General features: G+C 40.4%; 2 protein-coding genes across 2 annotated transcripts; both read left to right on the forward strand.

Moving 5' to 3' along the window:
- The first annotated feature begins 247 nt into the window (after positions 1–247).
- Positions 248–5,941, forward strand: LOC117960009 (calpain-2 catalytic subunit-like). The gene is made up of 21 exons (XM_034897485.1): positions 248–615; positions 1,065–1,134; positions 1,367–1,485; positions 1,742–1,875; positions 1,973–2,141; positions 2,271–2,354; positions 2,440–2,525; positions 2,624–2,698; positions 2,853–3,013; positions 3,095–3,264; positions 3,367–3,378; positions 3,498–3,709; positions 3,918–3,954; positions 4,191–4,256; positions 4,363–4,420; positions 4,530–4,594; positions 4,763–4,831; positions 4,942–5,020; positions 5,473–5,589; positions 5,693–5,751; positions 5,837–5,941. The coding sequence occupies exons 1-21, from the start codon at positions 379–381 to the stop codon at positions 5,858–5,860; spliced, it is 2,103 nt and encodes a 700-aa protein (XP_034753376.1). The 5' UTR covers positions 248–378; the 3' UTR covers positions 5,861–5,941.
- A 6,170-nt stretch (positions 5,942–12,111) lies between these two features.
- Positions 12,112–14,770, forward strand: cfl1l (cofilin 1 (non-muscle), like). Its single transcript, XM_034897546.1, has 4 exons — positions 12,112–12,358; positions 13,365–13,648; positions 13,864–13,940; positions 14,035–14,770. Exons 1-4 carry the CDS (start codon positions 12,356–12,358, stop codon positions 14,154–14,156), a joined length of 486 nt encoding a protein of 161 aa, XP_034753437.1. The 5' UTR covers positions 12,112–12,355; the 3' UTR covers positions 14,157–14,770.
- The last annotated feature ends 1,726 nt before the right edge of the window (positions 14,771–16,496 follow it).

Consider the following 16,496-nt stretch of genomic DNA (forward strand, 5'->3'; position numbering starts at 1 on the left):
CAATACATTGGCCACCCCCACCAGCCCTCCACACACACACACACACACACACACACTCACACACAAACACACAGTAACACACACAAAATGAGGCAATGACGGTAGTGGTTCAAGTTGCCCCTAGGCGTGTCTTTGTTTGTATTTCAGCTGTGGCCACAGCTATCTCATTGTAGATTTGTTTAGGGTTGCTGTTGTCTGTTTTGCTCAACTCACCTGTCCATTGGAGGCCCCGCCCTGTCTGCGATCCCATCCTTTCCTCCCCTCACCTTTGGCGGCTATATAGGTGTGTGGACAAAGGCAGCAGAGGTCAACCTAACTCAGCTCACAGGGAGAAAATTTACCATCCAAGGAGGGCTATTATACACTTCAAAGGTGAGGATGACATCCACGGCAGATCGACTGGCCCGGCAGCAGGACAGGGAACAAGGCATTGGCACAAACGAAAAAACAGTGAAGTTCTCCCAGCAGGATTATGAGACTCTACGCGAGCAGTGTTTGAAGAGTGGACGCCTGTTTGAGGACAAATGCTTTCCAGCTGAGCGCACATCATTGGGCTACAATGACCTGGGACCATACTCATCCAAAACCAGGGATGTTGTTTGGAAAAGGCCAAAGGTAGGAAGCCTCTAAGAAAAAAACACACAGCAATGAAAACACCCGAAACAAATAAGGAAGACTGTGTTTTGTTGGTGAGCTTGTTACTGACTTGACATTAAGTATTGTATTTCATTCACTGAATTGCAAAGATTAAACCTTTTAAACTAAGACTATGGATGAAAAAGAGTAGCTGTACCTTGTTACTTCCTGCATCGCGATCAGAACACTTGAGACCAAGTTTAAACGAATGCCTCATACTGTGTCACTATTGACCAAAGTAATAATCTCTGGGAGAGAAAATGTGTTGAATCATTTGAATTATTTTCAAAGGGGGGGTTTTACTTTCAATGTAGTCAGCAGTTCTTAATCAGTAAACTGCATTTCTTCCTACTGTCTAAGTAGTGTGATACTGGACAAAACTGCTCTCACATGTTCAACTCTTTGTGATTGTTCGGTGCTCTACATAGGAGCTGTGCTCAGACCCAAAGTTCATTGATAATGGAGCCACAAGGATGGACATTTGCCAAGGAGCTCTGGGTAAGTGATGGGAAAGAATGAAGGGATGTTTGGATGGATGAATGGATGGATGGATGATGGGTTTTGGATTTTCGAAGGCAACCACAAACATCTCTGGCCCGTACCCCTCCACCCATTCTGACAGTAAGCTTGTGGTGGTTTGTGGGCACATTCTGTTTACAGCGTCTGCTGCACTGTGGTGAATGCCACATATTGCTCAATCTCATTGCATGTCTCTGATTTTACTGTGTAGGTGACTGTTGGCTTCTGGCTGCAATAGCCTCTCTGACTCTAGACCAGCAGATCCTGGCTCGTGTGGTGCCCCAGGATCAGAGTTTTACTGAAGGTTACGCCGGGATATTTCACTTCCGGGTCAGTAAAATGCCCTTCTTATCTTACTTGTAACTTTTTTTCCTGCCTTGTCCGACCATAAAATGATTGCTCATGGTAATATGTTAAAAAACAACAACAATGACATAGTATACTTTTGTGTTTGGTACTAAGTTGCCCTTATTGCCGTGCTGTGACATGCACAGAACATGTTATTCAAGGATCACACAATTGTCTTCCTCATGAGTCATAAAAGTATTTGGCTTTGAGTTTACTGATTGTAATATTTTCTTCTCAGTTCTGGCAGTTTGGCGAGTGGGTGGATGTGGTGATCGATGACCGTTTACCTACCAGAGATGGAAAGCTGCTGTTTGTCCACTCAGCGGAGGGCTCCGAGTTTTGGAGCGCGTTGTTGGAGAAGGCCTACGCCAAGTAGGCAATGGATTGAAACCTTCATTGAAACCTTAATCCAGTGAAAATGTTCTATACATCGTTGGTAAATCTGGTCACACCCCTCTGTGTCCGACAGGTTGTATGGCACCTATGAGGCCCTGTCGGGAGGAAACACCATTGAGGGTTTTGAGGATTTTACAGGAGGGATTGCAGAAGTATACACCTTGGACAAAGCTCCACCGAAGCTCTTCCAAATCATGCAGAAGGCCTTGAGCCTGGGTTCCCTGCTTGGATGCTCCATTGATGTAGGTCTTGGTTTTCCTACTAATTTGTTTATTTTCATAGAGATTTGCATGCTTACCTGCAAGCCAACACACCAACTTCAGTAAAGTACTCCTGGCTGCAGACTGAAGTGTTGTTCTTGGTGTTTTCAGATCACCAGTGCCTATGAGACAGAGGCAGTTACAGCTCTCAAACTTGTCAAGGGACATGCGTACTCCGTCACGGGTGCAGAGGAGGTACATGATTATCTAAACTGTCAAAATGATGCTGTTTCTTTTAAACTGCATGCAAATGATGTCGCCTGCTGTTGCGCTCTCCCAGGTTAATTTCCAAGGCAAACCGGTTCAGCTGGTTCGCATCAGGAACCCATGGGGTCAGGTGGAGTGGACTGGGCCTTGGAGTGATGAGTAAATTATTACGTTCTAGATCCATTAACCATCAGCTACCATTAGTTATTTCCAGGATTATCCTAAAAGCATGTATTTTTTTAAAAACACACAATTAGGTCCAGTGAATGGAACCGTGTCAGCAAAGAGGAGAAATCAAAGTTGAACCATGCGGTTGAGGATGGAGAATTCTGGTAACTCTACTGGCTTTAATCTTGCATTTACATGAAAAATAAATGTAACATTTTACACATTTTCACCATCACCGAAAGCAACTATTTTAGGCTCAGAATAGGAAAAGTGATGGACACAGTGTTCTTTGTTGCAAAATGTGTTTCTTCTCCTCAGGATGTCCTATTCAGACTTTATCAAGCATTTCTCCAAGCTGGAGATCTGTAACTTGACCCCAGACACGCTCATCAGTGACGATGTGGGCCACTGGCACGACCACCAGTACGAAGGGATGTGGAGGGTTGGGTCTACTGCAGGCGGCTGCCGCAATTTCTCAGGTAACAGAGAAACCATGTGTACATCTGAGCAAGAAGCTCTTTTACACTTCACATAAAGAATTACACTTTTGTGTGTTCCAGCCACATTCCCGTCCAACCCTCAGTATGTGTTGCGCCTGGAGGATGTGGATGATAATCCACTGGATGGGAAGGATGGATGTACCTTTCTGGTTGGGCTCATGCAAAAGGATGGGCGACGGCAGAAGAGGCTCGACCGCAACCTTGAGACTATTGGCTTTGCCATTTATGAGGTGCCTCAGAATAATTCTATGTTTCAGTACCATGAAATCAGAGCTCGGTATTTGACTGATTTAAAAAAATATATATTTATTCTGTCTGTTTCTTTTTTACAGGTTCCAGATCAGGTCTGTATTTGAACTGTTATGCCCTTACTTTGTCTGAAATTTGAAAAGCAAAATTGACATCCCAAGTGTCACAAGGGACGTTTCATTCATAACAGGCCTTTTCTCCTGTTACTCTTCAGTACAAAGGCCAAAGCAATGTTCGCCTGGGTCCAGATGTCCTGCTCCGACAGAAAGCTGTGGCCATGAGCAGCTCCTTCATCAACACACGGGAAGTGTGCGACCGCTTTACACTTCCTCCGGGAGAATATGCCATTGTTCCCTCGACCTTCCAGCCTCACAAGAATGGCGGCTTCCTTCTCAGGGTGTTCTCCGAGAAACAGGCTGCAGCCAGGTGTTGTGTTACATTAACATATAGATTGATTGATGTCTGCAAGGTAATCCAGACCTCAGAACCTTAGTGTAATGCAGCCATCTAGTGGACAAAGCTCCCTCTTTGGTCACAGAGAAGTCTTAAATTCACAGTCAAAACTTAATGTTAATGTTATTTTCCTTCACAACAAACAGAGCGTGTTCAAGCTATGCATTTCTTTTTTTTTCAGTCCACTGGAGGAACAAATTGCCAATCGAATGAAGCAGGTAAGAACATCCACAGAATGATGTAGCTGCTCTTGCATTGGTTAGCCATTCTTTTCTTTCCACCTTTGTACTAACATTAAATGAAATAGCATGTCACCTTCAATTTGAAATGGTTATTGCTTAATGTTTAACATACTTTGTGTTAAATATACCAATATTAAAAAAAAAAACTGTCAATGTTGCAGAGCCAGTGCTTTGTCTTTTGACATGAGTAACATACTGTTTCTGTCTCACAGAAGGAGGTATCTGAGAAAGATGTGGATCCTCAATTCAAGACCTTCTTCAAGCAGATTGCTGGAAACGTATGTCAACCTGAGAACCATTGGATAAAAGAAATGCATCAACGGCCCTAAACCAGATGAACAAATCCAGCAGTAACACAACTTCTAATGTGCATTTTTCAAACAGGACATGGAGGTATCGGTCTTTGAGTTGGTTGAAATGTTGAACAGAGTTGTTGCTCAACGTGAGTAAATTTACTCTTAAACTCTTACATACACTAACAACTAGCCTTTTTATTCTCATTGGCTTACTGTAAGTGTCAGAGCTAGCTATGGTCTGTCACTTTCTTGCAGGATCTGATATCAAGACAGATGGCTTCAGCCTTGAGACAGGTCGCCTGATTGTCAGTCTGCTAGATGTATCCTCTTTGAGAAATAAATTGTCCTCCCACAGTTTATGGTTTGAAACTCTACTTTAAAAAATGTTGGGATTTGCATGCATTATAACAAACATAGCGTGTGGAATTAAGATATGTGAACAATCAATCATACTGGATGAGCTTTTTACAAACCTTAACAGTCCTCAGAAAGATGGAAGTGGCAATTTGGGGCTGATGGAATTCCACTTGCTCTGGAACAAAATCCTGAAATACCAGGTAAGTTGTCATTTATGCAATTTGAAATAAGTAAGTGTAATGAGTGTTTGTTCGGTTGTTGTACCTGGCTGTATCTGTTAACACAACACATGGGTGCCTGGGCCATTTAGGCGATCTTCAAGAAATATGACACAGACAGCTCTGGCACGATGAGCTCCCACGAGATGAGAAGCGCCACCACTGAAGCAGGTAACAAACATTATCACGTGAGGAATCTCGTACACAGAAATGATGGCCGTCAGGCCGTGAATATGTTTGAAAATACCTTTTTTTAAACAATATTTATCATAACCTTAGATATGTTGCTTGCGTACTTTCGTTATCTTTGAATAGAGTATGTCGGAATAGTTTACCTACATATATACCAAGTTAAGAGGTACAAATTCAAAATACAACATGCTTGGAATAAGGAAAAAATACAGCTGTGTGTGTGTGTGTGTTTGTGTAGGCACCTACTGGCAAACTAGACAAGCCAGTTAGTGGACTCCCACCCTGCACATAGATTTTATTCATGTATATATACCATAGGAACAAAAAAGCGTGGGCGAGGCTGTGTAACTTGACTCCACCATTAGCACCCTGCTATTATCTGACACCTTTGAGAAAATGATGGTAAGTGACAGCTTTGTTTGCTTCCCCAGGTTTCCAGGTCAACAGTGTTGTGCTGCAGGCCATTGTCAGCTGTTACGCCGATGCTCAGTATGCCATAGACTTTGACAGTTTTGTGGGTTGTCTCATCAAACTGGAAATGCTCTTCAGTAAGTGTCCACAAAGCACAACATCATCTCTTCGGTATATCTAATACTGATTTGCATACTCCTAGAGCGGTGGCATGAACCTTTATGTCTATCTCTCTACCAGAAATGTTTAAGGCTCTGGAGAGAGCTGACACAGGGAAGATTGAGCTGGACATGCAACAGGTGAGTAAGTCAATAACAAAAGCTGCTAGTTTGTCGGCACTTCCAGTATAGACAGCTTGCTATATAACTTTTTTTCATCTTACAGTGGCTGTGCCTGGCGATCTACTGAGTCTGGAGACGCGAGGAGCGAGGGTCCTGTTGTGATACCTGCTGGGGGATTAACAATCCATTTATTGAAATCACAAAAAAACTGTTTTATTTGTCACAAACTATGTAAACAATCTTTTTTTAATTTTCTCTTTGGTCCCGGGACGCATTCTATGTCCCAATGTATTGTTTGTTGATGGTTGACATATAAGTAAAATAAAAATATTTGATCACAAAAACAAACTAAGTATACCCAATGACAAAAAATGGCTAAAAATGTTGTATTCATATTTGCTGAACATATACATGGGGACATGTTGTTAAACTCACATGTATTAGTGCATTTTTTGTGTGCAACGGGAACAATTCTGACTCATAAGTTGGTGTTTTTTCTCTTTTAGCTGTTGCAAAACTTCTGTGAATTGAAATGCAATAAAGAAACTAACAAACTATGGCCTCTGAACTATCAGACTATAATTTATAAAACCTTGCACAAATCAGACACATGTGGTTAAAATATCTGTCTGAGATTAAATAGTTTTCACTGTTTATGATTGTTGGTGAGAGATTATTACAGTAATGCAATTGCAGTAACTATGGTGTTTAGTAGGACCAAATGAGGTATGAAAAAAATTGTGACCATCCAACCAATCTAATCTTTTGTGGACCAGCACACGTTTCACATCCATCCATTTGGGCCACATCTGGGCCAGTCAATCAAAGCCAGAGGCAGAGTAATGAGACAGGTTAGCCAGGGCAAGTTTGGCATGAACAATAAAGGGTGTGAAGACAGTGAAGCTGCACATATGGCACAGAGCCTGCCTACACACACACACACACACACACACACACACACACACACACACACACACACACACACGTCGTAAAGTGCAGTCAAAAGTCTTAATCTTTTAAAATGTCCAGCAGTGCAGCTAAACTTCAGCACAGCCGAGAGAAATAGCAGAAGATGTGATCTAACTCTCAGGAGGCCAAATACCTCAACCGGGACTTTGAAATGCTGAGAAAAAGCTGTCCAGAGAGAGGACAGCTGTTTCAGGATGACTACTTTGAGGCTCTGCCCTCAATCTTAGGCTTCAGAGAAGTTGGACCAAATTCCTCCAACGTTCGAGACTAACTTAGAAAAGACAAAAGGTGACTACAATAAGGAGATGGAAACAAACACCAAAAGATTAATTTATTACAATATTTTCTAAAACTGGAAATTGAAGATGGACATGTTGACAGTACAATGTCAACTCATTTTGAATGACTGTTTGTGCTATTTGTGTTATTGGCCTGTACTGTTTTCAATTTGAAAAGTCACTCAATAGAATACACACTTCATAATTAATAGATCGTTCCTGCTATTAGGTTGTTCCTGTTTGTCCACTTACAAAATATTTAGTTTTTTTCCTATCAACCAATCTGCTGTTTTTATCATGAAAATATAAAAGCCTTGCAATATTTAAAGTGTGATTGCAATGCAGAAACTTGTCTTTGTTCTCCTACAATGTGTCAGGACCCAAAGAGCTACACTTTACACAGTATAAATACTCAGTAAATTCAAGCTCAATTCAGATGTGAATGAAGTAACATACCTACTGTATACATGTCCTCATGTCATATCATCCTGCTTAGTTTGATCTCTCAATTATCATACCACTAAAATAAAATCCAAAGCTCATAATTCCTGGTGCATGCCTGTGCACTGACATCACTCCTTTAACTCCATCAGTCTCCGCTGTCCACACCCTGTCTGGCAAATTGCGTACATGTGTGGGTGAGACTGAGCACACAAGAGCACGCCGTTTACAGCTCGCAAAGAGAGGTAAGACGACGTGTAGTCCAAATTTGCACAACAGAGGTGTGTGTGCAACACACTGCATACCTGGTGTGTTTTGTTTAATAAAATTAAACTGACATGTAACCACTTGAGATCCTCCAGGAGTTGACTGAGATCTTACACAGGAATTCTAACACTGTTACTGTAACTTGTGTTCAGGTGACTGTTGGCTCCTGGCAGCTATCTTCTCCTTAACTCTCAACAAAAAGTTGTTTTTGTCTCATGCCTTCACACCCAAAGCTTTGAGGAGAACTGGCATCAACTGCAACAACTGGCATCTTTCAAGTGTTTTTCCTCTCCATCCCTGATTAACAGCTCGTCCAACTCAGAAGCTGTCACATTTCGCAACCTGTTAAAGGGCCAAGCCTACTTAGTGACATGAGCAGAGCAGGTGAGGAAATGTATGTATACAAACCACACAGATCACCCAGGTACAAGTGAAGCTGCAGTGGCTACCTTGTATGCATGCTGTGTACGGATATGTTACAATTTGGTTGACCAAGGTATGATTCACTTGGTATTTTTGCCCCTTTTACGACGTTTGAAATGTTTTTCAGGGTCTCCCTTCTGTCTATTTTTCTACTTGAGAGTAATTAACACCTTATTCTGTACTAGGTGGATTGCAGAGGAGAAAGGTTGCAGTTAATTAGTATTGGGGTCATCTGGAAAAGAAGGGAGCCTGGAGTGAAAAGTGAAGATTGTGCACTTCTGGGGAGTTGTAAAGGCAGGAAATGCAATGAATATGCTCATGTTAGCCCTATGTTGTAGTCTTACAGGCTGCAGAGATTTTGAGCAGTGACAATGTTCAGCCAACACAACATTTTTGAATTCAATTTTACAATAAAGGAACTGCTCCCAACCAATTCTTTTAAAGGGCTTTCCCAATTACGCCCTGTGTGTGTGTACGTATGTATGTATGTATGTATGTATGTATGTGTGTGTGCGTGTGTGTGTACAGAGCAACATACACACCCAGTGAAACGGCTGGTAAATCCTGTGGTAAAAAGGTGTTACACAGACTCTGTGCAAGCCTATTCTTGAGGTGTGGGTGGAGTGTGTGACATTCAAGTCAGGTGGAGGCCTGTAGTAAACTATTTTTAACTAATGGCACTTTTTTCCAGGTCCTCTAAGTGGAGATCACTGAGAGACGATGACCGACCAACTGCTCTGAGGATGAGCAGTTCTGGTAAACCTCACTGAAACTACTTTTCTTCCTCTTCTGGGCTGAAATACTCATTTTATTGGTACTCAGGTGAGAGACAAAAATTAAAGTAAAAGATCTGACAGTTTCTATTTGGTTGTTTTTCCTCTTAATTTTTCGTCCCCAGGATGTCATTTTCTGACTTCCTGCGCCACTATTCTCTCCTTCAGAGGATGTCAGTGTGGGTCTTGTGAACAACTTCAATAAATGGATAATGGAGGAAATGATTCCTATGAGTAGGATTTACCACACACACATAATAAAACCATAATCCCCCACAAATAAGAATCTGTTTATTCAATGTTCAATAAAGATATCTGTTTAATGCAGTAAGTATCACTGGGAACGTTATAGTGTTTATTATATTTTTCTTCCCTCTCTGTTCATTCAGGTATTAATGGGCAAAACCCTTTTTAGCTTTCTTGGGGAGAGGCACATGAGAACATTGATAACACTGTCATGTCTTTACAATAAATATGAAGATATTACCAGCAGCTAGTTAGCTAAGCTTAGCATAAAGACTTAAAACAGGTACCAAAATCTACCTACCAGTACCTCTAAAGCTCCCTAATTAACACGTTATATATCTCAGTGGTTTATAATATACAATAAACTGTTATGTTGTAGGTGTTCTGTCTTTTCTTACTGTGGAAGTCTGTTTTCTTGACTTCATTTCTTAGCCTGGTTTTCTTTCTTGTCTTGCAATGAGTTATTTTTGGTCTAGTTTTGTACATGTTCTGTTTCATCCGTTTTTTTTTTCACATCTTAGTCCTTGGTCACTCGCTTGTTGTAATTTCTGTCTTGTGGTCTCTTGAGTGTCTTGCATATGTTCTGTTTCCTGTTTTGTAGTGATGGTCTTGTTATCCCGCCCTTGTGATTGTCTGATGTCTTTCACCTGAATCCAAGGCTTTGTGTCACCTGCCTCCTGTTACCTCGTTACCTTCTCCATTTGGTCTTGGTATTCCCCTTGTTTGTTGCAAGATCACTGTAGTGTTTTTGTGTGTCAGGTCTAATTTGTGGTCTATACTGCCTTCTCGTTTTTGGAGTTCAGTTTTGTAATTTGTTCTGCTCTTACAAGACATCTTTAGTTGTATGGATTTTTGTTATTATGTAATGAAATCCTCAAACTTCACTTTCCCATCTGTCTCTGCATTTGGGTCCACAATTCCCTGCACTGTACTTAACAAAAACAACGTATAAAAATGAAGTTGGTCAGACATCACATTTAACAATTCAGTATCTGTAATTTACCAGTAGATGTCAGAGTTCTCATACTGTACTATCTGGGTTTGCTGCCTCGACGTCACTGACTGGGTTGTGTCCAAAGTTACAATGTGCTTGCAGCAGCATGTCGTTTTCAACTGACAAAGAGTTATGCAGCAGCCATTTCCTGCTACGTGTGGTTTAGGGTTGTATTTCCTCTTTTACTGCTTTGAAAAGTTACTGTTGACTGACATTACCTCTGATAGGCTGGCCTTACCACAGTTATGATGTTAAACCTAAAAAAAACAACTTTGAGGCGAACAAAACAGAGCTTTCTGTGTTTCAACTAATTAAACTCTTGCAAAAACAGGCTGTAAACCTTTTTTCTATATGTCACAGATTCCGGTGCTTGCAATGCCAGGATAAGAAGGCAAGCTATGACACATGCTGACATTAGGCACTTTGCTTTCTGTAACAGAAGCTAGTCCGGATGTGGGGTGGGACTCGGACTCTGTAAACCACTAATTCACGTAGAGGAAGCAAAGCCGCTGTGATGCTGAAGCAGAGTGTCTCTATCTAAACATAGTCACTGCAGAGGAAGGGTTTATTACTAAACTATGTAATATCTAAAAAAATTATTAGGTATATTATAATGTTTGCCTACACATAGTTTACACAGGAAATTACGTTTTTTTGGTCAATGGTTGTTGTATTTTTTATTTAGTGCTATATTGCAACAGACAGCAGCATTGCACTACACATTTTGCCTCACAAGATTGCTGTGAAAACCCCTTGCAACTGAGTGTGATTCCCAAGTATCGTAAAATCTTTACTCACACGATTTCATATACGACTGACATGTATCTCAGCTGGTAAAAGTGGGGCTAATTTTAGCTGGTTGGCTGGGGAATTCCCCCAGGGGATCAATAAAGTCCTATTCTAACCCACAATTATACTTCATTATCATGTATTTGTTGATTTTATTTTGTATTATTAAGTCAGATCTGCAAAGTACCTTAAGTACCTTAAATTAAGTTAAGTTTATTACTTAAGTTAGTGAATAAATGCAGTTGGGTAAAAGGTACAACATTTGCCTCAGAGTTGTTGTGAAGTAGCAGTATAAAGCAGCAGAAATTGGAAATACTCAGTGATGTACTAGAATCTGAAGATTGTGCTAGGCACAGTTCTTCAGCAAATGAACTTAGTAACTTCCCACCACTGGAAAAGGCAGGGGGCCAAGGCCCCCCCCTTCCAGTGTCCTCTGCCCCTAATTCCTAGCTACACCCCTGGACTACAGAGAAGTTTTCCATTTTATTATTCTAAAGACAGACATGAGATTATGCATCTTTAAGAGGCCCTAAATAAACGCAGTTTTTTGTGTGTCCGTTTACCTTTTGAATTGATGCAGTTTTCCAGTAGCCTAATATCGGTACTGTATTTCATTCATGTATAAGTATGCTCCATTTTTATGTGACTGTGGGCCTCTAAAACAGAGAGAAATCAGGTCTGGCACTCTACTGTTGCGTAAAAATCTAATCTTCACAGAACGTGAATTGAGAAAAAAACAACAACCAAAAACTCTGCTGACAAAGGAAATTTAATCCTGAACTTCACATTGTCCAGATTGCTCCTGTCAGGTGGTATCCCTATGTAATGTTTGCTTTTTTTTAGTGTAGGAGTGGATTGAAACCAATCATGTTTTTGTACATCTAACTATTGACTGTTGGAACCTGCTGGTCTAACATCGTAATTTTAGCAAGTAGATGGATGAATCCTTTTGACAAAATTGTGCATTCATATCATCTTTTACCTTATATGGCCACTGAACTGCATCTCAACAACAGAGGAGTTAAATGTGTGAACAGGTTTTTTCTCCATATAAGGATGATGTGCCGCTCCCACTGATGACTGGCTCAAGCTCACCTGGGGTTTTTCCTAAAAAGGTAGATCTCAATCTCTACCAAAACTGGTGATGGAAAGAGTGACAAAAATGTATGTATGGTTCCAGACAATGAAGCACATAAATCCATTGTGATCAGGTCAGGGTCAGGGTTTAGCTTTTAATTGTAACGTGATTAAATGCAAATGCAGAGGTTGCATCTAAAGCTGTGTCACACCTGGTAAGAGGAGGGTGGGGCTACTTTTGGAGGTGTGCTCATTTACACCGGCTCCTCCTCTATGAGTCAACCTGCTTTTCTTCCTCATGACCCTACAGCATTTTGACTGCTGCTGCCATTTTTTCTCTGCTGCCTTCACACATCAGAAGCAAAATGGTGAGTAGCTTTCACAAAGAATGTGGCTGGATTGACTTGCGCTGTGTCAGTGAACAACTGCTTCTTTGTGATTTGTGAGCCCCACAGGACATGTAATGTAGAGATGATGCAACTTTGAAGTGCCATATCCTCATTTTAACAAAACCTGTGTAAACTCAGTGAAGCCTGGTTGTTTTTACTGGTTGTTGTTCTATCTAGCCTTTCACTTGATTTTTCTTTTTTTTTTTTTTTCTTTGAGGAAATGGTTTGCCAAGGGTAAAGAGAGTTTAGTGTTTGAAAGAGCTTGCTCAAGGTGTGGTTTTGCCTCCAAAATGGAGGGAGCTTTGTCCGGGCTTCAAACTTGTTCTGAGAGAATCCCTTGGGGCGGTCTTTCTTGTGCTAACTTGTTCCACAATGACTGGAATGTGACAGAGCCAAGGCCTTGAAACTTCATAGAGAAGCTACACCCGTGGCATGTTGCTTTAAAGCTGGTAGAAAATATGCACACTGAACTGCTTTTAAGAGCGTCAACACTTCTCTCCGGAGTCTAGTTTTGCAGAACTTCCTGTTTCTTAATCTTTTAGTTCTGCTTTCTGTCTCAAACTAAAGCACAAGGGAACAAAGTCTGCTCAAATAAGAGCCCAAATCTCACCAAAGTGCTCGTACTGGGATAGTGTTTTATCACTCTCTCATTTAACAAGAATGTGTACACTTAACTGGCAAATTAGACTTTGTGCTGGACCTAATAAATCCCAAGATTAAAAGGGCTGCTTTGTCACTTTGTTTGACTGTAATTCATTAATTTGCATTGACTTAAAACATCTGGTTATTGCCAGTTAAGATAAAGAATCACTTAATTTAATCAATTTAGTCTTTGTGTTGCTCTTATCTGTCTTTTAAAGGCATTGTGGAACTTAAAATGTGTGGAACAATAGACATGTTGAATGCAACAAAAAATTTCAAATGTTTGTGGGGTTTTTTTGTACAAAATGTCATTTAACTCAAAACTCATGTTTTCTCAAAACAGACGTCTGGAGTCAAAGTCGCTGACGAAGTGAAGGACATCTACAATCTTATGAAAGTAGTGAAAACTGATGCTGACGAGAAGGAACGTATAAGACTTGTGATCTTAAAAATCGATGGCGACATTCAAGTGGAGAAACTTTACCGGGCGAAAGATCTGGACGGCATTGATGATTTCTTCAAGTTCGTCATGAGTCTGCTGCCTGAAAACGAGTGCCGCTACTATCTGTATGACTGCCACTTTGTAAACCAGGAATCAAAAAAAGAGGAACTGGTCTTTATGACGTGGTAGGTCCTTGTATTGGATTTAAAACACAATTTACTTTTTTATTTTATTTTTTTCACCTGCATCCTTAAGTGACCACTGACTGTGAAGGACTAACAATATACTCTTGGTATATCCTTACATGTATTTAAGGGCTAACCTTAATTTGAGGATGCATACTCTTGTGTGTTAAACGGTCTGTGTGGGACACTTGGATAATGATTTATTTTCCCGTTAGGTGTCCTGACAACGCACAAATCAAAGCTAGAATGACATACTCTAGCTCAAAGTCGGCTCTTTCCAAAGTCTTCGTAGGTAAGATTGGAGTTTTTTTCTGTTCTGCTTTGTTCAATTCAACGTAGATCTGGGTGTTTCCTCACTATAAGTAACCCTTTTTTGTCTTTAACAGGTATCAAGCATGACATGCAGCTTAATGACCCTGGAGAAAACAACAGGGAGTGTTTTGCTGAAAAACTTGAAAAAGGTGGGAAAAAAGTCCTATCACTTGAGGGCTGCTCTCTGAGGGGTTGAAACTGATAAATTTATTTCATGACATGCTAACATTTGAATGGATTAGAGGGGATATTGGCAAAGTTTCCAGATTGACTTTTGTTTTCTGGATTGGTTCAACAAAACTTAAAGGGAAGGTTTGGGCTCTGGATGGGATTAGATTCCTGTAACACAAACCCTTGATGTGTGTGCTCTACTAAACTGTCCAGTCACACCTGTTTAGCTATGAAATCAGTCTTGTTTAGATGTAAATGTATTAATTCTTTGTCATATCCAAACATTAACGATACTATTGCCTGTCACTTGACCATTGGAACATTTATATCTCTCGCATCAGTAATTTGATGTTTCTATTTACATACTGTTTAAATCCCGGCATGATCCAATATACCCCATTTGTCTTCTATGTGTGTATTTTTACTGTATACAACAATATGCTGTAAAATATACTAATGGACACCCTACTGGAGTTAACTAGGTCAAAAGGACTAGGTTGGTTTGACAATCTGTTTTTCTAGACTGTTACATTTTGACCACCTAATATAGAAAAGAGTATCTTTTACAAGAACACATGTTTTCTCTTAAAATGCAGCTGTTGCACTGTCTGAGTATTGTCAAATAAATTTGATGCAACCAGTTGTGCCAGTGTGCTGTCTATTTATAATGGGAGGTTGGGATGTGTACTGTTTCATTGAGTTTGAGGTCTGAACTGGGAATGACATCACAGCCGAGTTAGCTGCATTCCAGCTACAAGTCAGAAAAGTGAGTGGGGGGGGCTCTAGCCATTGTTAGCAATACTAGTTAACAATGAAGTGTTTTTTTTTTTTTTATCCCTGTAGTACCATGTCCACAGAACAGTACTGTGGGTACAACTGATATGGGACAGATGCATGGGGTGTTTGTTTGATTGGGGGGGGGGGGGTGAAGGGGACTGTCCCCAGGGCCCCAAAAGATGCTAAAATGAATAACTGTGGATGTTGGGAGCAGCCCAAAGAAAATGCTTTTCTACAGGGTGCAGAATGTTGTGCTGAAACAGTGTTGTCCTACAGCTTTTACTTCTGTGGGTGGGTATGTCATATTGGATTGTTATGTCGGGGTGGGAGAGGTTCTACAGAGTAGGAAATCCAACATCGAGGCTCATTCCAGTTAACATTTTTTGGAACTCTGAAATTACAACTTGCCAGTTCAACTGGAACACACCAGTAGCCTATAACACAATCATTGTCCCTCCATCAGGAAATCTGAAGCCTGTTGGATTTAGGAGGCCAGATTTACTGGGTTACCCAAATTACTTTGGGCTCAAAGGTGTGGCTTGAGTTAACCCAAGCCCTGTGTGATATCTGTAATTTGTATATTGGAAAGAAATTCTAATATGGAACTATAAAATAGTTTTTAACCTACAGCTATAGCTTCTAAATGAAAACTGGTGCACTTAATTGCATTCTTTACAGTCAGATGACAAGCCCTTCTCATTTGACGGTTGCAAGCAGCCAGTTAGCTTAGCACAAAGACTAGAAATGGCTAACCAAGCTAGCAAAATCTAGTTGCCGAGCAACAAATGGCTCTAAGAAGTTACTAGTCTAGTAGCCCTTTGTAAAACTGCAAATGGTCTTATTTTTGTATTAAAAAACAAACCTTTAATTAGAGCTTAGATTTTGCTAGCTACAGACAGAATCTAACTGTTTCCTCGTGTCCAGTCTACATGCTAAGCTAAGCCAGTTGCTGGGTGTGGCTTCATGTTTACCATAAAGACATGAAAGTAATATCATTTTCATCTTACTCTCAGAAAGGAAGCAAATAATTGATGGCCTACTTCCTAAAATGTCAAGCTAGTCAATGCATCTTCTATGTTTCTCATACAAAATTTCTTCTAAAGTGAAACAATGTTAATAATGGCCACCATATCCACAGCACAATTGCTTTTATTTGGTAACTATTCAATGTTACTTATGTGTAGCTTTTGTTTTTTTGGCTAGTCCGCACCTGGACCAACTTTCCATCTCTTCCTGTTGATTGTCCAACTGGCAGTTTTGGTATAAAACTATAATCTACTGCAAGTTGGAATGTCATATACATTAAGGTAAACCATAATAAGTCATTAGGACAACAGTGTGGACACACCACTTATAACGCGTATCTAACCAAAATCTGCCTATTTAAGTTGTCTCACATATAGTGTTGTTTAGGCTCTAATTCAAGCCAAATAGTGGAAACATGTTGGTATCACTGATTTATTTAGAGTTTATATTAAGTTGGTACCCTTACTTGGGGTTGTTCCCGCTCCTCGAACTTAAGAAAGTTGTTTTAATTTCTGTTTAGTGTTGCTTGTTTTGCTCACTTCCCACCCAGCCGTCGTCTCTT

Source organism: Etheostoma cragini, chromosome 17, assembly GCF_013103735.1.
Source record: "Etheostoma cragini isolate CJK2018 chromosome 17, CSU_Ecrag_1.0, whole genome shotgun sequence".
In the NCBI taxonomy this organism is placed as follows: domain Eukaryota; kingdom Metazoa; phylum Chordata; class Actinopteri; order Perciformes; family Percidae; genus Etheostoma; species Etheostoma cragini.

Bases quoted from the DNA above. Each gene is read 5' to 3' on its own strand.
- LOC117960009 (XM_034897485.1), top strand. From the start codon at position 379: ATGACATCCACGGCAGATCGACTGGCCCGGCAGCAGGACAGGGAACAA. The intron at 2,142-2,270 runs GTAGGTCTTGGT...TGGTGTTTTCAG, and splicing joins TGCTTGGATGCTCCATTGAT to ATCACCAGTGCCTATGAGAC. The intron at 3,955-4,190 runs GTAAGAACATCC...TCTGTCTCACAG, and splicing joins TTGCCAATCGAATGAAGCAG to AAGGAGGTATCTGAGAAAGA.
- cfl1l (XM_034897546.1), top strand. The intron at 13,649-13,863 runs GTAGGTCCTTGT...TTTTCCCGTTAG, and splicing joins GAACTGGTCTTTATGACGTG to GTGTCCTGACAACGCACAAA. The intron at 13,941-14,034 runs GTAAGATTGGAG...TGTCTTTAACAG, and splicing joins TCTTTCCAAAGTCTTCGTAG to GTATCAAGCATGACATGCAG.